Below are 22480 nucleotides of genomic sequence, written 5' to 3'. Positions count from 1 at the left end.
TGATGCGCCTTCTTGGTAAGGGCATCGGTCCAGTCATTCAGGTCCTTGTCAGTGCCTGAAAGTTTGAACTGTTCTTATCTTTTTTCTGTAGACGACCATGATGTGGTTGTCAGTGTTGTGTGTGCCTACTTGGGAAAAAGAAAAAGTGTTGATGTTTCACGGGCTTGTGGTAGTTCTGAAGCTTTGTTTCCACCCTGGGAGGTGGAACGTGAAACAGAGTCTAGCGAGTTGGAGTCTGTGCAGCTAAGTGCACTCTGATGTCATGGGCTGCTGTGCTTTGAAGGGTTGCAATGATGACTGCCCTTTCTGCATACTGCGATGTTTGTGGGAGCATCCATCGACACGGGCTGTGGGCATACCTTGGCACGCATTCTCATACCAGTACTTGGAGTACTTGAATGCCAGGTTGGTAGAGGTGGCTGGGGTTCCTCCACTACGGCATCGCAGATGGTCTGTCAGTTGTACAGTCTAGGTATTTGCCTTCTGGTGCAAGGAGTGTTTTACTTGCATATGTCCAGAAGTTGTCTCACTTCAGTCATGGCCAGCTGTTGACCTTCTGTCAAACAGAAGGACAGCCCTTTTTTTAAGGGTGGTCACGGGTCTAGAAGTATTTGAACAGATCTTAATGACGTGTCTGGAGTAGTTGCACCCACTTAGGGAGCCGCTCAGTTCGGAGACCTTGCTAGGCGGTAGTCTTTGCGCTAGTAACAGTCAACTGTTGTAGGACATGGTCTATCTCCTTTGAGTGGCCAGACACGGTGGTACTTTCATTAAGGATGTCATCAATGTAGATGAGGTTGCCTCTAACATAAGCATCGGGATATGCTTTGTTCAGGAGGGTGTTGCTTTCAGCTGGTGAGTTGGCCTAGCCGATGGGGCACCTCATGATCGTTTAGTGTCTGTTGTTCAAGGTGAAAGCTAGCTTATGCTGGTCATTTGGATGTACAGGTATCGTCCAGAAGGTGGGGATCACATCAAGCGTTTAGTAGATGGTTGGTCCTTGAATTCTGGGCACTTCCTGTTGCAGTGGTGTCATTGGCCCTCGTGACAATGGCATTTGTTGATTTAACTTTCTATAGTCAGGCACCCTTTGACGCTGGGCTTGAGGACAGGCCAGATGGGTGCCGAGTAGGTGTTGTTGTATTGACAGATGTCCTTTTCCCAGCATGGAGTTGGATATTTCCATGTTAAGGTCATTGGGACTTGCAGTCTAAAGAGTCTTTAGCGAGGGAACTGTTGTAATCATACAGGATGTGCTGACGTTTGTCGGTTGACATCATCCTGCGGGGCCTCAGCATGTCTGTTCTGTTGAGGAAAGTGCCCTGTCTTCATCCATGTTAGTGATGGGGTGACAAGTGGCTGGGCACACGGCAAGGAGTTAGTCCTCGGTGAGCTCACTTCTGCCTAGCTATTCTTTTTTTTACTGGTAAGACAGACGTGAGCGTGGCGAACTTGAATGGAACAGTATAGTCTGTGTTTTCTAAGCTCCCCTCTGGTGTCGTTGCATGTAGGGTGAGGCCACTAAACGGCCCCAAGAGTTCAAAGTCATGGAGCTCGTAGCTGACCAAATCGTCCCAGTCGGTAGTCTTTGGGGATTTTTATGTCAGTTGCCGTGCAGCTACTACACAAGACATATACTGTTCATGAGGACAGTTCAATTTAGGGTATGAGGCCCAGTTTTATGCCTTCTGTTGTTGGTTGGAAGAAAAACCCAATGTATGGTTTAGAGTTCGGCCTTTCTTATGGAGAGCCATAAAGAGCACCTGTTTGTATAGGCTGGCACCACAGAGTCTTGTTTACTGATGACGGAGCAGACCTCTGGCATGGTCTGGCCTGAGTGGGGCTTTTTGAGGGTGATAGCCATCGTTGTTGGCTGTGAGAAGTGTGGGTGCCTATAACCGGTCGTTAAAGGTGTCTATATATATATGCCTGAAGATGTATCAGGCTATTAGCTCTGATGTGAACATCGTGTGGCGGAGCCGTGAGAGTTAGGACGGGATGGGTCAACCATCCGCCGTTCTGATTCAAGTTCAATGTACAAATGCTGTTGGCAGTTGTCATGTGTGAGAGTTCAGCATTTGGACAGTAGTGTATATGCTTGTTAGTTGAACACAGGTCTGGGGTGTGTTCAGGCGGAGTGTCGCACATTGCGAGGCTGATGGCTGCTGGGTTGTCTGCTCATAGTGCAAGTACAGTGTCGTTCACAGTCCGGTTATTCAACATTAAGCCCTTTGAGGCCTGGGGCAGCAAGCGTTGGGGTTGCTGGTTTGAAGGCTGCAGAGTAGCGACCTTGACCCCGTCTATGTTGTTGAGTTTGGGTTCTTGCGGGTTCCAGCAGTTTCCCGCGACCTCAGTGACCTGAAAGTCTGTTGGGGTTGACCTGACGGCTGTGAGAGAGTTCTCGCACTTGGACCCAGATTTTAAAGGGTTCAAAGTTCAAAAGAGGTTCAAACATATCCAGCGGATCCTTACCAATCAGCAGCAGGTATGTGCCCATTGGTACACAGGGTGCACTGCAGTCATGGGGACAGTCGTTACTTGAATGGGAGCGATGTATGCGAGTTGAACCTCAGTTTGGCTGTGTGATTTGCACCATCAGCCTGCCTGGTTGGCATTTAAGTGTTTGTTTTAGTCTCTGAGCTTTTGCTTTGAGTTACTCAAACAGGAAAGATGACATTAATGTGAGGTCTGCTCCCGTGCTGACGCGCGTTTTTCATCTTTCTTTCATCTCCACGGTTACAGCCAAGTAGCGCATCATTGCCACGCCATTTCGGTTAGGTTCCCCAAGAGTTGAAGTGCAAGGGCCTGAGCAGTTGTTTGTACGCAGGTGTGGCTGGTTGGTGGGCTGTGGCTCAGGAGGTAAACAGACAACCAGACCAGTGTTTTCTGGTACCTGAGGTTGCAAGCATGGTGGCACTGGCTGCTTCTTGGGGGAAGCGTGATGCTGCAGTTAGGTACACAGTCTTTAGCTGGTGTTGTACTCGCAGTACTCTGCAGGGATGGAGCAGAAAGCAGGTGTTCAGGGGGGTAAATGGTTTTGGACCCCCCCTCTAGTCATAAGGAGTCTGGCTTGACTTCTTGTGGGGCCCCCTTCAAGTTTTTCAGCAGTTCTGCTGCTCCTGACGCCACTGTGCTGTTGTTTGGTGTCAGGTTTTCACCTTTGGCTTTCTCTGGCGTGTAACTAGCTGGATGCTGGTTGCTTGAGCTCCTAGCGAGTGCAGGTTGGCTATTCCTTGGTTGCTGTTAGGCTCCTTTTGGGCTGCTTGTGGAGAGTGGCTCGTCCCAGTGTGTCTCTGAGCATCCTGTCTGGTGTTGGGACATGCGCCTTCCTGGCGGTGCTGTCCTCTGCTGGCGGAAAAAGGCTTTAACTCACTGTTGGAAGTCTTGCGGCTGGGAAACAGATTTTTTTAGCTAAACTCTGCCGCTGTTTGGTGGTCAGGGCATGGGGACAGGGCATTGCCCGAGTGCGGACTCACCACAGAAAGCAGGTTTTTGGGAGAGAGAAGAGAGAGAATTTTCTTTATTTATATTATGTGGACACAAGAGCACTAAATCTAGTTAGTGCCGCCATCTAGCGGCGGTGTGTGGATCTGTCCCCACGTTGAAGAGTACTGTATAAACCTATTTAATATTACTTAGGTCACTATTAAACAGCTAAACACTGAAACTGATGAAACAAAAACTTAAATTATGTGGCCAATATCAAATAGTTAAATAATCAATATCAAATAATATTATTTATTATTATTAATAGAAATATTGTTTCTATTATTTATTTAAACACACATATATTCATTTATTTTCTTGTCGGCTTATTCCCTTTATTAATCCGGGGTCACCACAGCAGAATGAACCGCCAACTTATCCAGCAAGCTTTTACACAGCGGATGCCCTTCCAGCCACAATCCATCTCTGGGAAGCATCCACACACACAATTTAGCCGACCCAATTTACCTGTACTGCATGTCTTTGGACTGTGGGGGAAACTGGAGCACCCGGAGGAAACCCACGCAAAGGCAGGGAGAACATGCAAACTCCACACAGAAATGCTAACTGAGCCAAGGTTCGAACCAGCAACCCAGCGACCTTCTTGCTGTGAGGCGACAGCACTACCAACTGCGCCACTGCCTCGCCCCCACAAACATATGTGTATGTATATACATATATATGTGTGTGTGTGTGTGTGTGTGTGTGTGTGTGTGTGTATATATATATATATATATATATATATATATATATATATATATATATATATATATATATATATATATATATATATATATATATATTGGTTTTTTTAATTATTTTTTTTAATTTCTTTTAATCTGGGGTCGCCACAGTGAAATGAAATACAAATTTATCCAGCATGTTTCATGTTTTATGCAGTAGATGCCCTTCCAGCTGCAAGCCATCACCGGAAAATATCTATACACACTCATAGGGGGGTCGCACACCAGATGTGCCGCTATATATATCCTATAAGAAGGACTGCAACTTTGGTGATGCAGGTGCGCTCACGCTGGGAGCTTGGCATGACCTCTCACCAGAGAAATGGTAAGGTTCAATTATTGTGACGTTTAATTGAACCTTGGGGGGGGCTATGTTTCTTTGCCACAACAATTTCCCATTAGCTGTTAGCCGTAAAAGGCTCTTTTAGCTAGAAAAGAATGCCCCAGTTAGGTACACGTGCCGATTTTGTACAAGATTCACTGTAATTAATGCCAGCTGTGACGCCACTGATTGGATTCTGAAAAAATCTCCATAGTGGAAGTTTTCCTCAAAGCAATTCTGTTTCCCCCTCGGGAAACGAGGGTTACTTTAGTAACCATTGTGTTTAATTTCATACTCGTTTACCAGCCACCATTGTTTCTTTGAATGGAGACACCCTCCAACTGTAGATTATTGTTCTGAGAAAGTGAGAAAGTGTGGGACTCAGCTTATGCCCACCTACAGCGAGCCACACAACAGATTAAGAGATTCGCTGATTCCAGTAGTCTTCTCTGCAAGAAGCTGATTCCCCTCTGTATCGGTCCGTTGACTGTGCAGAGGCAGGTCAAGAAGGTTTCATGTCAACTCCAGCTCACACCCAGTTACCCACGGGTGTGTCCTTACTCCAGGGGTCACCAACCTTTATGAAACTGAGAGCTACTTCTTGGGTACGGATTAATGTGGAGGGCTATCAGTTTGATAAACACTTCTCAAATAACAAATTTGCTCAATTTACTTTGAATTATACTTTGTTATTGGTAATAATTAATAATATTCATCTATGTGAAGACACTGATCATGTTAATGATTCTCACAAAAGTTATCAACAATGATTTAACAGGGTAGGAAATACCCTGTATTTGATGTATCAATGTGCAACACTTTATTTTTATATATCTCTGCAAGTATTTACGTTTTTAAATGATCTCTTCTACAAGGTTTTCATTAGCCACTGGCGATTTTTAACAAATCATGCACTACCTTGTTCCATGTTTGTACAGATTATCCATTGTGTAACATAAATTAACATTCAGATTTTACTGAAATTATCACCAAATCTACTGCATTTTTAACAAAGCTGACACTCTTCTAACCATTGTAGTTGCCCCGAGTTGGACATTGGAGAGAGTGGAGATTACATCCATTCTCGTCTTTAAGCACAGGTTTGCTTTCCTGTCTAAAAATGCCTTGTTTTTTTTAATTAAAAATGTGTAGCTCTAAATGAGGTTTCGATTGCTGTTTGTGAGGTTTTCACCCGTCTTGTGAAAAAAGACTGCTTTTTTCACAAACCTTTCGGACTTTTTCCACTTGTAGTGCGCTGCCTGGTGTGGGTTAGCATGGTAAGATTAGCTTCTGAGACAGATTCTGAAATGTCTCTATATTGTATCGCTTTGCCATCACCAAATGAAGTAAAATAGAACTCTTCCTCCTATTCACTGTAAAAACTATGTTTTGGGTTTTTTTTGCCATGTTTTTATATCATCTTCTCCTCTTTACTGCACCCGCAACCATTGCTGTGGAGACCAGCTAGCTTTGATCTAATATGAAATATTTTTAAAAGTTTTTTACATATTACTCAAATTTACACCAATGCAAATGTGATAGAAAGGATAGCTACAAAAAATATTAGATGAAGCTTACTGGTAAGTGGTCCTATGGTGAGCTATTTTTAGAACAGACCTGCGGGCAACACATGTGATCCTCGCGGGCACCATGTTGGTGAACCCTGCCTTACTCAAACACTTCTCTCTACTGCAGACACCTTAAGAGCTGAAATGGATACCTCTCCTCCAGAAGTATCCTCTTCTCCAGTCTTCCATCCACATGTTCTGGGAGATTTTGGATTTGCAATTCTGAGATTCATTTCTGGATTACCTTGTAGACTAGGAGAGCTATAGGCCAGAGGAACACTCCTGGGTATCCCATGATGAAATTCTGGATACTACACTTCTGGACAACTTTGAACAAGACCATAGGCCAACGTCACCCCCGGCATCGCAAAATGTGTGAGGAGGTAACCATGGTAGAGGGGGTACAGTTAGGGACCCATCACCAGCCATGCCCTCCTTGGATTCATGGCACCATAGATTAGCCTCACCTACGTTCCAATCCCCATCACCTGTGAGCATCCTAATAACAAAACTTTATAAGAGACACTCACCTAAACTTCACCACAATAAACTCACAAGACTCTCTCCTGTTCCTGCTTTCTTCATGTGCTCTCTTTCCTCTGGATTGTCTCCATCATCTCTTAAGTGTCAAACTAAACTAGGATTTCCAGGGCAAGTATCTTCATAACATTGTTTGTTTTAATAATTTTTGGTCAATAATATAAATATTAGGCTAGTTACCACTCATGTATCTGTTACCACCAATTAAATTCAGTTTGGTTATATTACTGTATGACCGTGCATGCAGGTAACTGATCAAATCTTGACATAAGTGCAAACCCTCTATTTCACAAAATGTTACCTCTGATCTAATATGCAGATTCAGTTCAAGGAAATCTCTGCTAACAAGTGATGATCTGAATCAAGTAACAAATAACAAATAAAAGTGTATGCATGTTGTGGTAGAACAGTGTTTTGATTGATTTGGCTTTGCATTCTGTGGTTGTGAATGGGGTTCAAGGCACCACTGTACATGCTTATAAAGTAGATTGTGACATATTTCCATTTCCTTCCACTTTGAAAAAGTTGAGCCAACATGTCCCTGCATGTGTCATCTTTTGTATGAGAATTTAATTGAGATGCTACTGGAGTTACACTGTGATGTTGAGGAGCAAGTTGTTTCAAACCTTCTGCAGAACAAAGAACCAATTACAAGCACATAATTTTGACACAACATCACAACATTCTACAGCAGCATAAAAGAGTAAATGTAAATTTATAAGAAAAACACTTGAAGATAAATGATCATGACAAGAACTACCTAAAATTATAGTAGCCACTTGTTGTAAAAAAAAAAAAAAAAAAAAAAAAAAAAGTATAATTAGTATTTATATTTTTAGCTCATGTCCTTACACAGAGAGTTCAGGTTTTGGACAAATACTGAAGCCAGACACCAGGGGGCAATCAAATGTTTTGTTTTCACTTTCACTACTTGTGGACCACACTTGATGTACTCTATTTATATTAAATAATTACACAACCTCTTTGGAAAATAAAAGTCACTACTAGAACTTATAATGAAATGAATCTTTATGATAAAATGAAAATGCACTACTGTTAGAATTAAATAATTTTACCTATTGTAGTTTGTTTTAGACATTTGGAGACATTTCTATGTCTGATAACAAGTACTCACACTTGTTACCACCATGGTATACAGAAGAGCATCTCTAAATGCATCACAAGTTGCACCTTGAGGCAGTTGGCCTACAACAGCACAAGACCACAATGGGTGCCACTCCTGTCAGCTAAGAACTGAGGCTACAAGTTGCACAGGCTCACCAAAATTGGACAATAGAAGATTGGAATCCTTTTGGAGCTAGAAGAAATTGTTATTCTTCTAAAGCTAGAAGAACTCTGTCCAAAGTCAAAATGAAACACAGAAACTGTAACAGGGATGTACCACTGACAACGGAGGTAAAGTAGCCTACTATAATTTAACATTTCATCCTGAAAAAAATATCATACGTCACTAGAAACTTCCTGGTTACGTCCGTAACCCACGTTCCCCGAATAGGGAACTCCAACGTGTGTCTGTATATAAACACTTTTTGACTTATATCTGACTTTTGGGAGTGCGTCAGATGACCAATCACTTCTGAAGATAAGAAAATGGGTCAATGAAATGCCAATTGAATTGGCGGAGCTTAGTTCCACAACTGAAACTGATGAGCTCAAAAAGGCTATATCAGTCAGCTTTTGGAGTCAGCTCCTCAGCTCCTAGCCGGAGACTCAGGTGCTGTGGCAGTGGAGACACACATCTACATTCCCTATTCAGGGAACGTGGGTTACATTCATTGGCATGAGACTTTTGGAAGACAGTATTGAAAACATCACAGCAGCCAAGCCTGTCACGCTCCTGATGTGCAGTTTGCCAAGCCATGCATAGGCGCACTGACATCACCAAAAGTGCAACCTTCCAACGTCCCCTAGACCCAAAATATTACCAGTACATGGGAATAATAAGAATTTAGATCGGGGGTCATAAATGTGCTTTAACCTAGCTAATATAGACTTGGAATTTGAAATATGACAGTACATTGGGAAGCATGCCAGTCCACTTAGGGGGAGGATGCTGCGGAGACCACCTGCTACCCAAGAGTGAAGACTTGATGGTAATAGAGTATATCGACCAACCCTAGTGAGGGGGAGTGCTACATATGATTAGCGGTTAAGGAAGACACGGTTCTGCCTGAAAGGCACACCAGGTGGGAACACACCATGGTGAATAATGCATATGGCATCACCAAGAACAGAGGAATGCACATAGCTGGCACCGAACCTCAGTATGAGTACGGGTAGATCAGATGGGCATACCAGACAACACATTGAGCCATGCACTCGACTTCTCCGCTGAGTGAGGTGCTGGGGGCCTTCTCTAGGATTCACCTAAAAAGGGAAACTTACTAGTAGAATAGAAAATGCACATGCATCTCCAGGTTAGGGAGCCTGGCACAGCAAGCATTTATTGACACCGAGCTTAATTTCCTCCCGATTGACCGGGGTAACCAGTAATTGGGAGGAAACTCACTCCACTCGAGGATATATCAAGAATGTGTTAGATGTCACCCAGCCTGCAGCTCTACATGATCTGTTTAAGAGGCTGCATACTCACATTGAAAAGGAGGCACTGCTTATATATCATTGCATTATTAATAAGTGTGCTCTTTCTTCCGGGGGACACAGCTCACCCTGGCACATGAACCGAGGGTCATGGCATAAACTAAAAAATGAACCAAGCTCTAATGTAATACAGCACTTCTCTTCTGCTGGTCATACACAGAAAAGAGCTGCATATTATTCCTGTCACGTTAAACGCAGTGCACGGACATAGCCATGAAAAGGCTGGGTCTGCCTCCTCCACAGGCACCGCTTGCAGGCTCACCACCTCATTTTAAAGGGGGCGGTAGGAGCCTTGGTGTAAGATGAACCGAGGTCTCAGGTAAACGTGAGAGAAGGTCGGTCCAAATTACTGGCACAATTCGCTGACGGAAAATGCCACCCGAATCCTAACCCTCCTGATACCAGCGTGGTCAGCAGAGCTGTCTAAGGACAGAAAACATATAGATACTGATCGAGTGGCTCAACAAATCTAATCATAACCGCTGGGGCTAGAGAGATTTCAAGAGGGCGAGAGAGGGGGCAGGGATGGAATGGGTGTAGAGAGGCACAACGAGCGAGACCCGCTCCTGGTCTCCCCGATCTTGCACATTGTCTGTGCGAGCAGGCTCACTGGGTAAAAGACGCATATTGTGTTACCCGAGGCCAGCTGAGAGCCAGAGCCTTTGTGCAAAGCAGGGAAAGCAGCCAACGAAGGGCCGCTCAGGAGAAACAGCAGGATGACCTGGGCTTCTCTGAAGCGTGCCCATAACAGCTGGAACATTCCAAGGTGGAGTCTCTGTTCTTCCAGAAACATAACAGTCCTGAGAGCATGAAAGCTGGCAGGAAGAGCTTGTACAGGATATGAATGGTGCAAAGCTTTGTAGCCGCAAGACTCCGGAGGAGCGTATGGCAAGCGAACTGAGATATGCTGTGGTAGCGCATACCAGCCAAATCAGTTGATGTACAATATCGCAGCAGTGCTGGTCTAGCCAACACGTGTTTCCCTCACCCGCTTCAGTAGTCACCGGCGGATAGCGAGAAACAATGCCAACAGCTCCAGGCAGTTGAAATGCCAATGCAACCGGGGTCCGGTTTACGAACTTGCAGCTGAATGCTCGATACACACAGCCCGCCAGCCCATACTGGAAACATCTGTCAAAATGAAAGCATAAATGGACACTTGTTCTAAGGGCACTCAGGCCTGTAGAAGCCAAGATCTATCCAGGGGCGGAAGGTGCGGAGACACAGCATGGTGACATATACTCGGTGCGTCTTTGCGCTATGCCCATCTGGGGACCCGATCGCGAAGCCATCGCTGAATTAGTCTCATATGAACAATTGAGCGGCGTGATAGCGGCTACCAATGCCATATGCCCTAGTAGCTTCTGAATAATTTCAGTGAGACCACTCATCCTCTGACACCCTCAAGCCTGTGGCGAAATGCACCAAAGCTAAGAGCTAGAAGGCAGTATATCCCATGCTGGCGGCAATTAGGCTTCCACAACCAGATGGTGGAAAAGCCGCTCTTTTGGGATTGCTACATACATTCAAAGAGGAGCATTCCAAAGTATGACTATATTTTACAAGCAAGGATTCTGACACACCAACATGCAGCAAATGCTTTACAAAAGTTTCGTATAAGGGGGAAACACGTCAAACTTAAAATGTAATGGCTTATGAAATCAACTTAAAGGTGAGGAATGGACTGTCTTTGACAGCTTGTGAAATCATCTGGGACTTACAGTGAGTATGTTTGCATGAACACCAATACTCGGATTTTAATACGATACGAGTCTACCATGTTAATAGTGATATTTAATAGAACATATCAAATATATTCTGTGTATAGAAGAGTTTAGCACCAGAAACACTGAACGGAGGGCTCTACACACTGTTGTCACACTGTACAGTAAATGCTGTGACTCAAAACAAAGAGCTGTGCACTGAATGTTTTTTATGGTAAGTGCAAATTCGCAGTTTGTGACGTTTGAATTCAAAAGATTTGTTAAATAAACTAATTATTATTTTGAAAAACAACAATGTTCATTCAAATATTCATTTGGATATGAAAAAAACTATATTGTAACCCTCTCACAATGGAAAAAACCTTGTATCTGTTCTTCCATGCCCACAGAATTATCATCAAAAGAGCTCAGTAAACTCTCTAAAACAGACTAACTGTGGAACACAACCTGCTCTGGAGCTGGTTATCTTCAGAAAGTAAGTTGCTAAGGTTACTTACATACCCCGAAAGATACCTCCATTTTGGAACCGAAGGCTGAGGTTGTCTACTTACTTTTAAATTTTCCCAGGTATGTCTGCAGGAGGTCTCTGTGGCAGTGGGGTTGTTTACACATTTGTCAGTGTTTATGACTTGAACTTTCTTAACTTCATGCACTACTCCATCTTCAATGTACACCATATGGACATTTGAAAATGTCCATCACCCTGCTATACTACCTGAATGCCGTTATTGACTTCCTTCGACCAACCAGAAAGTCACATCCTGGTTTTAACATCACACATCACATATGTGGTAAACGACATTCTCACCATTAGAGTGATTATACACAAGCTTCAGGTACGTGTTCCTACAGCAGTTTGACCCAGTGTTTCATTCCCTTTCAGGGTACTAAGGTTACATGTGAATCATGAAATGTTTTTTACATATGTGTAAACATCTTAGTATTCTAATAATAATAAATAATCATGTAATTAGGCACACCACAGAGTCATTTCAAGCTTCATAATAAACAAAAAAAAAAAGAAATATATATTTTTACAAATATAATTTATTCAAACACCATTTAGGGGCAAATCCATGAAAATAACTTACAGTCCAATTACTAACATGACTGACTGGCAGATACAAACACTGGTGTGCTGATGAGCTGAGAAAAAAAAGTCAAGTTCATGACACTGTGTGGAGCCTGTAGACCTGATGAAAACAAAGACAAAACCACAAGTCATAAGAAAAGTCATTTCAGCTCTGATGTACATTTAAAGCTCAGATGTGCAATTTTTATAGTCATGTAGATTTATAGCTGTTACTTATAACAAGTGTGTCGATTATGTTTTTAACACCATGTCCACACCAATGACTGTAAAAAATATGGACGACGCGACAGCCCTTTTTCCCATTGAACGCCTTGAGGGCAAAACGCCTGCTTGACGGGCACAAACTGTCGCAAAAGACTGCTGAAATTGGAGCCAGACATGCGCAGAAGGATTGTCTGATGGAGCCAGAGGAGGAGCCGCGAAAATGAGCAGAGTCGAGCTTCCAATCAAACGCTTTATGTAAAATCAACCACGCCCCCCGAACTTCTCAGCATGCGTTTGCTGTCATATCAACACAGATGGATGTAATAACGTTAACAAATATGAGGGTTTTATATATTCAATCGCGCCAGCTCCAGGCCGCAGCGCATAACTTACTCGCGGCGTCGCGGGCTGATTCCGGCTCGCATGCGGCAGCGCCGGCTCGCTCGGCCGCCGCATCTGGCTCGATTGACTCGGGCTGGAATTGGGTAGTGAGTCCAGGCATCCGGAGTAGGTCCAGCAGAGGTAACATTAGTCAGTCTGAGCTCTAAGAGATAAGTCTCCGGCAGGCGAGAATCTAGCCGGAACTGTTTTTTGCTATCTGGGTGGCTAGGCGTGTATCAGCAAACTAATAAAGCCAGAAAAAAGCCCTGAACTTAGCGAATAAACAGTGTTCCACCAGGATCATGTATGTCAGAAACTATAGTTTACTGCTGAACTCATTTTGTCATGGTAAAATAACACAGAAATCGAATAATAACATTTCAGTCTACTTCAGTCTCCTGCCGAAGCTCAGACGCCGCGCTTTGAGAAACTGTCAATCACAGCTGTCTATCACGATGACACGCCCAGCATTAAATTACTGCTAAAAACAAACTGTTTACAAAAATTAAGATCTGCACCTATTTCAGCACAATAACCAGTGCCTTAATCGACCAGAACCATCTTTCGGGACATTTTATTGCAAGTGTAATATTTTTTTTTTTTGGGCTCAAGTCTCCTTCATTAACACGGAGGAGGCGGGCTTTATGACTTGTACTGCAGCCAGCCCCCAGGGGGCGATCTAACGGCCGAAACCTTCACTCAAACGTAGGCTTGCGGCACACTTGGTCCACACAAACAAGGGTATTCACATAAAAAAACACAGTGTGATGCATGTTATGGAAACACCATGCCAACAGGTTCCAATAATGAGGCTTTAGTACGGGAAATTAAGTATTTTTCACAAGTAAATTGCATTTAAGTCAATGCCAACTTGAAAAACAGAGGTGAATTATCATCCTACGGTTGAACGATGCGGAATACATTTTTCCATTTCATGATTTGCATCATTCACACCTTCCATGTTTGGTGTAAACCTACCCATCTTATTCAATCAGAAAGTGGAAAACAAAGTGCACGCAGACATCATGAGGCATCATAAAAAAAGAGTACGGTTTCAAAAATACCCGTGTACATGTGGACAGGGCCTAAATGTTTTGCAGCAGATGCAGTTGTGGCTCAAAGACAGACATGCTGTGGTGAACATTATGGAGGAGTGTAAATGAGAGTCAAGTTCAACTGACTTACACAAACTGTTATTGTGTGTTGGTCACAGTCAGAGATCATCTTCACCTGAAGACAAACATGCAGAAAAACAAGTATCTTCTAATTATTAGCCCTCCTGTGAAATTAATTATACAAATATTTCCAGAGTGTTGTTTACAGGGGTGGTCCAGAGTGTTTTTTTTAAGTTTTAATTATGTTTATATTTTTAACAGTATCTAGCTTTGCATTGATCTTTAATCATACATTCAGACATGTTGTTTATGTTCACACAGCTACAATACAAAAAAGCTAAAGTTTAAAATATGATATCTTTTTCAAATTTACAAACAATGGTTTTTAAAATGTCTTTTATCTTCGCCATGGTATTATGTTTCCATTTATTTTGAAAGATACTAGTATTTAGCTTAAAGTGTAATTTAAAGACTTGACTATGTTATTATTTTAACAAGGTAATTAGTTTAAATAAGTTATTGGTTATCAGTGTTTGTTAGAAAAATAAATTGGGGGGGGGGCTAATAATATTGGTCTTAAAATATTCATATTTTCATTAATTTTCTTTTCGGCTTAGTCCCTTTATTACCCTGCTAAAAAATCCAGCTTAAACCAGCCTAGGCTGGTTGGCTGGTTTTAGCTGGTCGACCAGGCTGGTTTTAGAGGGGTTTTGGCCACTTCCAGGCTGGTTTCCAGCCATTTCCAGCCTGGTCTTAGCTGGTCAGGCTGGAAAATGACCAGCTAAATCCAGCTAAAACCAGCTTGACCAGCCTGGTTTAAGCTGGATATAGCTGGTTTTGGCTGGGCTCCCAGCCTGGCAAGGGTGGTCAAGCTGGTTTTAGCTGGTCATCTCCCAGCCTAACCAGCTAAGACCAGGCTGGAAATGGCTGGAAACCAGCCTGGAAGTGGCCAAAACCCCTCTAAAACCAGCCTGGTTGACCAGCTAAAACCAGCCAACCAGCCTAGGCTGGTTTAAGCTGGATTTTTCAGCAGGGTAATCTGGGATCGCCATAGCAGAATGAACCGCCATCTGATTTAGCATATAGGAAACAGACATACACTCATTCACTCTGTTATGGGTTTGTGATTGGTTCGTTCTGTTTCCAGGTTTTTGCTTTCTGTTTCTAAACAGGTGACTCGTTATGGTGCAGCAGGTGCGACTAATTCCTCAGGCTTTATTGACCTTATTCTAAAATGCGGAAGTGCGCCTGTTTTTGCGATTGTCTTAGAACTTCCGATTCAGTCGCCTATGGGAGAAATGATTAGGAATAATAAACGGCAGAAAATGGCCAAACTACTTGCTCTACAAACAAATGTTTGCATGACTACACAGACCAAGTAGTATAATATAATAAGAAAATATCAAATTGCAAAATCAAGCAGCGTAACGAGCAGTTTTTAACGTCAAAAAATGAATGGAAGTGAATGTGACCGGAAGTCACGAGACAAAAAGATTCAAATGGCAGCTCCCACTCGTCGGCGGAGAATAAGGTAAATAAAAGGAGCTTCCAAATTGTGTTAGAGAGACTGCTTTGGAAGATCGATTTTTCGTTTGAGCTTCTTTGGCTTACCCACTGCTTACCTATATTACTTTTTGTTTATTTGAACTTCGCTCCTATGTAAATTGTTGTTTTGAACGTTATGTTAAGTTAGAAATTTAATTTGTTTACTTTGATACCCCTTTGCAAATTATTTTATTTAGATCATTTTTGTCTTTTTGTAACCTTTAAATATCTTTTTGCATTATTACATTCAACTTGGTTTGGGTTCCCTTCATTTTGTTGCGTGCTTGAGCCGACACGTAACAACACGCATACACTACGGACAATTTGGCTTATGCAACTCACCTACCGCATGTCATTGGACTGTGGATGAAACCTGAGCACCCACTCACGCCAACACTAGGAGAACATGAAACTCCACACAGAAATGCCAACTGACCCAGACGAGACTCGAACCAGTGACCTTCTTCCGTTGAGGCAACAGCGCTACCCACTGTGCCGCAACCTTAAAATAGTTTAAATGTAATTTAAAACTGCCTTTATTTCAGACAAATTAAAATTTGTATAAAAATATAAGAAATACTTTGAAAATGTACTTGGTCTGTTACACGTCAACTGTGAAATATTTTTTTAAAAATTCAGAAGAGGAGCTAATAATTTTGACTTCAACTGTAGATGCTCAATAGCTGGTACTGGAAATGTACTTACAAAGTTTTTGTCTGAATCAGAGTTCATCTCCTCTCTTTGCTTCCTGTTAAATAATGAAGTATTTAGAGAACAATAAAGACAGCTCAATTCATGAGAGAACAATTGCGCCTTAGTTCAAGGCTATTGTGCCAATATGAGTAAACCTGTAACATAGAGGTTGGGGGCAACAAAGATGAGGATCCATGTGCAGTTTGTTAAATTGAATTATTATGCAGGCAATGGTCAAAACAGTCTCAATCTGGATCATATAGGTTATTTAAGAGCGTAATCAGAGTAACAGGAGAGAGGTCGGGTGCGATTATGTAAACAATAAATAAAAAGGTTAAAAAAACGCCAAGGCTAGACAAGAGTAACGCCATAGTAATGCTCAGAAGAAACAAGACTCCATGTGATCAGTCAGCTGTGTGAGTGTCATCAGTGGTGATCTAGAACTGGTGTGTGTGTGTGTGTGTGTGTGTGAGGTGCCTGATGGGATATGTAGTTCAGATAATTGAAAGATGTGTAGTTCTGAAAATGCCAGATCACTGGTGATCATAACAACACCCTTAATGTCTCAGAATATTCACACTTTACAACATTTGTTCATTGTAACATGTGACATTACCAACAGAGGCTCATTCTAAAAATGTAGCCCTATATACATTTCTGGAGATCGCAAATTATGTAGCCAGTAGTTTGTATGACTGCATTGCGTCTTTAAAACCAACGTTTCATGGCGATATAATGCCGTTCGTTTTTGCTGGTGGGCTACGCTTTACGTTCTTACCAGCTGACCGCTTACCTCCATATGGACGGCTTTTCAGCTGTTACCAGTTTACCAGTAAGCTCGCCATGATACCAGGGTTTGAATCCGGTGAAGAACGGTCCAGAAAGCGGGTAAGAAAAAACAAACCAAAAAATAAAATAAAAAAGTAAATAACAGGGTAAGAATGACGTAAAATCTAAAAATGTTCTGGTGAGGGCATTTCTTTTTCTAGATTGCTTTTTAAAACTGTTGGTTGGGTTTAGGGAAATGGATGGGTGAGTCAATTTGTGCTTTTGAAAACACTATTGGTTGGGTTTAGGGAAGGAGGAGTGTGGCTCAGACGATCGGTCAGTCAGTCAGTCAGCTAGCCGACAGCGGTGACTGGTGAATTACCATGAGAACAGCAGGCACGAATGGCACTTGCAAGAGAAATTTTTGATCTTAAAGTATACACAACAAATACTGCAAAAAAACGTACCTCCTGGGACATATTTGGCGCTCTCCAGAACTGCCTTAGACATTACTTTTTTCAACAGGAAGAATGTGCAGTTGCATTTAAGGGAAATCATTAATTGCATTTTTTTAAAAATAATTGACTGATCATTTAAAACGGTCTCCATTAAATTGCCAGAAAGCAAACTAAGTAAGTGTTTAAACCTTATACAGTGTACATCTATATACAAACCAATATGTAATTTATAGTATATGTGACACTGGATGCCAAAACTGTCTTATTTTGCACAGATTTATTTTTGCCAATAACAAACACTTGTGTTCGCATACAGTAAAAGGTCAATTTCACCAAAAATGACAATTCTGTCAATAATTAATCATGCCGTTACAAACCCCTTAGTGCTTCATTTGTCTTCAGAACACTGTTTAGGGTCATTTGGATTAAATCAATGGTCCCAAATTGTTCAAAGTCTAGAAAGGTGCTAAAAACATCAATGGTTCAATCAGAAGATTATGAAGCTACTAGAATACATTTGTGTACACATTTCTTCTCCTCAGCTGCAACCCATCACTGGGAAACATCCATACACACTCATTCACTACAGACAATTTAGCCTACCCAGTACATCTACAGTATATCGCATTTCTATGGACCAGTGGGGGAAACTGGAGCACCCAGAGGAACCCCAAGCCAATACAGGGAGAACAAGCAAAGTCCACACAGAAATGCCAACTGACCCAGCCAGGACTTGCATCAGCGACTTTCTTGCTGTGAGGCGACAGCACTACCTACTGCACCACCGTGACTCCCTAGTGAAGTTTATTTATGAACTAAGTTTGAGAGGTTCCCGTGCTTATGATCGTGCACGGCTGTTTCCGCATTAGCCTATGATTGATTCACTAATCAGATGATTCCTAACTCACACTAAATAACCAGAGTTTCTTATCTCACTATTTTTATCTAGAAGAAGCACTGTTGCCTCACAGCAAGAACGTCTCTGGTTAAAGTTTCTAAACCAGTCGACATTTCTGTGCAGAGTTTGCCTGTTCTCCCCATGCTTGTTGTGCTTGTTTTTGTCCTACAATCCAAAAAACACACCATCTAAGTAAATTGAACATATTAAATTAACACCATAGTCAAGCTCTTAGCAAGCCATGGGTTATCTGTCATTAGTGAGAAAAAAGCCGGGGGAGTTTATCAAGATCTACATCTTGGGAAATATTTTAATGAAATTTTGACTTTAACTATATATATATATATATATATATATATATATATATATATATATATATATATATATATATATATATATATATATATATATAGTTAAAGTCAAAATTTCATTAAAATAATGTTTAGGATATATATATAGTTAAAGTCAAAATTTCATTAAAATATTTCCCAAGATGTAGATCTTGATAAACTCCCCCAGCTTTTTTCTCACTAATGACAGATAACCCATGGCTTGCTAAGAGCTTGACTATGGTGGTAATTTGATATGTATATATTTATATACAGTTGAAGTCAGAATTATTAGCCCCCTTCGAATTTTTTTCTTCTTTTTTAAATATTTCCCAAATGATGTTTAACAGAGCACGGAAATTTTTGATAATGTTTGATAATATTTATTTTTCTGGAGAAAGGCTTATTTGTTTTATTTCGGCTAGAATAAAAGCAGTTTGTAATTTCTTAAACATCATTTTAGGGACAAAATTATTAGCCTCTTTAAGCTAATTTTTTTATCGATAATCTACAGAACAAACCACTATTATACAATAACTTGCCTAATTACCCTAACCTACCTAGTTAACCTAATTAACCTACTTAATCCTTTAAATGTCACTTTAAGCTGTATAGAAACGTCTTGAAAAATATCTAGTAAAATATTATTTACTGTCATCATGGCAAAGATAAAATAAATCCGTTATTAGAAACCAGTTATTAAAACTATTATGTTTAGAAATGTGTTGAAAAAATCTTCTCTCCTTTAAACAGAAATTGGGGAAAAAATAAACAAGCGGTCTAATAATTCAGGGGGGCTAATAATTCTGACTTCAACTGTATATATATATATATATATATATATATATATATATATATATATATATATATATATATATATATATATATATATATATATATATATATATATCATTTTTTGCAAATGATAAATCACAAAATAAACAGGTATGAAGCAAACAGTTTGCCAATGTTGCTGAAGGAAAAAAAAATATTAATATAAACGTAAAACCCACCTGTGAAAGCAGACATTCATGGTAATTTTCAGACAGATCAGAATGACTCCAAAACATGAGATGATTATGATGATGAAGATGAAGAGTGACATTAGTTTGAGTGACTCTGGAGTGGTCTGGTTTTCTGCAGACAAGAAAGAAAAAAAAACTTTGCTGTAGTTGCTGAACTAAAGGTTTTTACATAAAAATAAAATCCATGAAATCGTGTAACAACCTGTTATTGTCAATGTCCATCTTATTGCTGCTGGATAACAGATGTAGTTTCCTGCATCAGACACTTGTATTTGCCGTATTTTTAGTTCTCTTGGCACTGCCGGGTTGACGTAAGTCCTGTTTGAGCTGAAGTTTGAGTAAGTCAATTTACTATGAGTGCTCTGTCTGAAAATAACAGAGCTGTTCACTCTCCATGTGAAATCATCATCATAGTCAGTTTTGTTGCAGTGGAGTGTAACCATTTCCCCCACAAACACTGTTTTGTTGATGTGCTGTTGAATCTTTGGCTCTTGTTTGGATTTTGAAAAATCTGATGAAAATACAATAAAATAATGATCCCTTGTGTTTTACAGTCACTGCATCAAATTATAAAATTGTAAAAAATATATAACAGTCAACATATGGTAAAAGATAAATAGAATTAAATGTGTAAAAGCTCTTGAAACATGATACACTGTCAATGTGGTTCTTAATCTTTAAACCTGGTGGTTAAACTCAAAATACAACTATAACTTTTTAACAGCTGTACAAACTAAAATAGTACACAATATTGTTTCAAACTCCGTTAGTCTTTATAGCCATTTCAATATTTACTTTACCCCATTTATTATCTTTGAGACATCCAAAAACAAGTAAAAAGTACCTGCGTGAATCAGGAGGATAATAATGGCAATGAGATCCCGAGGTAAAATCCAGGTTTGTAATTTGGCCATAATAGCAAACTCCTTTAATGTTAACTAGACTAAATTGTCTTACTGTTCGCTTGCTATCTTAAAGACTTGTAGGTGAGCTTTAGAGACTAAACTAAAGGAAGAAGGAAGCGGGCAATGTATAGATAAAACTGATAAGAACTTATTTTCATTTGCTAAAATGAATTATCATTTTACATTAAAAATCACACTGCCAAATTTTAACACCCATTTATATAAATATTTTGGATGTTAATATTATGTATTAGAATATATTTTAAATGAGTTTGTGCACCTGTCGGTAGTGACCAGTGAAACCACATTTTCCACACCCGACTCATCACATCCTGTCAATGTCTGTTTGCTTTTTAAACAGTTCACACTTATGCTTTGCTTACTTCAAAAATACTCTTGTTATTTTCATTTATTGTTACATTGCCTTTATTTTTCACTTGACTTGGCTCGAGTTCTGATTTTTTATTACCTTTTTTGTCTAGTTGGCTCTTGAATGATTTGTAATACTCCTCATTGGTAAATCACTTGCAGCATCTTTGTCTTTAGTCACTTGGATACCTCCAGCTTAACTCACTTTTTAGTAAAGCTTTGTTTATCAAATGTCTCACATTCCAAGGTGCGCAAATATCCATCAACGCCCTGCTCCATCATCCTATGTTCTTATTTAAATCATAAGAAACACTTATGCTTACTAATGCTTAAGAAACACTCAAAAGCTACATTATTTAAGATGGTATTTAAAGATTTATTTAAGAGTTATTATTTTCAGATGTCATAAATCAAAAGACATTAACTTTAAAATTATGACATATTAAAAAATTGCAAATATATGACAGAGGTTTGTGATACAACAATTACAGTGAAGCACTAATTAAATCCTTATTTTCCACGGAACCCACACAGTTGAGTAGCCTAGTGGACGGGCACAAGCCAAAATATAATTTGTATATTATTTTGTGAAAAAAAAAAAAAACTTTTTGAAACGAATTTCATTTGGTAAAATTTGTGTCTTATTATTAATATGTTTTTGTTGGTCAGTTATCTACTTGATAAAAAAAGAACAAGTAACATTTGAACAAATACATTATGCTTCTGCACCAAAGCACAATCCGGTTTGTTAAATAAGATAATAATCTAGCCTAAATAAAATTAAAGTGAAATGTTCAGTTTCAGAGAAGCCTATATTATTCAAGTTATCTGAATAAGCGGGACAGGTGTTTACAAAGTATTCAAAGCAGCTTATGTTTCCAAATTACCTCAGAAGAACAAACCTGGTTGGCAGAGTAAGAAAAATCATTTTGAGAATAAAGATGTCTGCTTATTGCCAGTTTGTCAGATAAAATTGTTTAAAACACCTTGAATGGTAGGGGTTCCATGCAGGGAGCCTGCGCAGCTGGCAGCTGGATCTAAATTGTCAGATGAAGGAGACACGGGCTGGACTGGGTGTTCCCCCGTCTAAGATGGTAATAAGACTGTGGTCTCCACACTGTGGGGTGTGGGGGAGCAATGTTTAACTCATTAGTTTTACGTTTGATCAATTGAAGGGGGAGTCCTGGGAAGAAATACTCTATCGGTCTGATATGGTGCAAAATAACAAAATAACAAAATATCGCTTCTGTAATATCTGAGGTTGTAGGTGTAACAACAGGTGTAAGGTTGTGAGGTCCTCTCTCATGACATTTATGATGCTCATATTCTTATAAACAAATATTTTTAAGAAATCTTTTATACCGTCTGCTATACGCTTATTTCACCCGGCCACCATTTTAAAGAACCAAAGCGAGGCTGCGGTGGGAAGAAACCTGGAAGTATAGGACCAGCACTGTAAACATTGCAGTAATATGCTGTGTACTACAAACCTCCAGCTGTTGCCGCGATTTCAAAATGCAGAAATAGTGTAACCATCACGTAAATATTATTTAGTAAGTTTATTTTAAACGATTAAAAGCAATTTAGCATCTAAGAAGATCACAATCTCAGTGATACGCTTAAGTGTCCTCCTAGGCTTCAGCTCATGGCACTAGTTAAACACTGTGAGGATGCTTTTCTGCTTCAGCCTAT

General features: G+C 40.4%; 1 protein-coding gene across 1 annotated transcript; it reads right to left on the bottom strand.

Moving 5' to 3' along the window:
• Positions 1 to 12041: 12041 nt before the first annotated feature.
• On the bottom strand, positions 12042 to 20502 carry LOC141376074 (uncharacterized). Its single transcript, XM_073912503.1, has 6 exons — positions 20359 to 20502; positions 19717 to 20025; positions 19503 to 19626; positions 16049 to 16091; positions 13869 to 13913; positions 12042 to 12198 (listed from the first exon to the last, which is right to left on the bottom strand). Exons 1-6 carry the CDS (start codon positions 20426 to 20428, stop codon positions 12172 to 12174), a joined length of 618 nt encoding a protein of 205 aa, XP_073768604.1. The 5' UTR covers positions 20429 to 20502; the 3' UTR covers positions 12042 to 12171.
• Between the last annotated feature and the right edge of the window lie 1978 nt (positions 20503 to 22480).

The sequence above is a fragment of the Danio rerio genome, chromosome 9 (genome assembly GCF_049306965.1).
Source record: "Danio rerio strain Tuebingen ecotype United States chromosome 9, GRCz12tu, whole genome shotgun sequence".
Classification (NCBI taxonomy): Eukaryota; Metazoa; Chordata; class Actinopteri; order Cypriniformes; family Danionidae; genus Danio; species Danio rerio.
The sequence above is the reverse complement of the archived record's forward strand: the minus strand, read 5'-3'. Positions and strand labels throughout refer to the sequence as shown.

Bases quoted from the DNA above. Each gene is read 5' to 3' on its own strand.
- LOC141376074 (XM_073912503.1), bottom strand. From the start codon at position 20,428: ATGGCCAAATTACAAACCTGGATTTTACCTCGGGATCTCATTGCCATT. The intron at 20,026-20,358 runs GTACTTTTTACT...TATTTTCATCAG, and splicing joins TATCCTCCTGATTCACGCAG to ATTTTTCAAAATCCAAACAA. The intron at 19,627-19,716 runs GTTGTTACACGA...TCTTGTCTGCAG, and splicing joins ATGGACATTGACAATAACAG to AAAACCAGACCACTCCAGAG.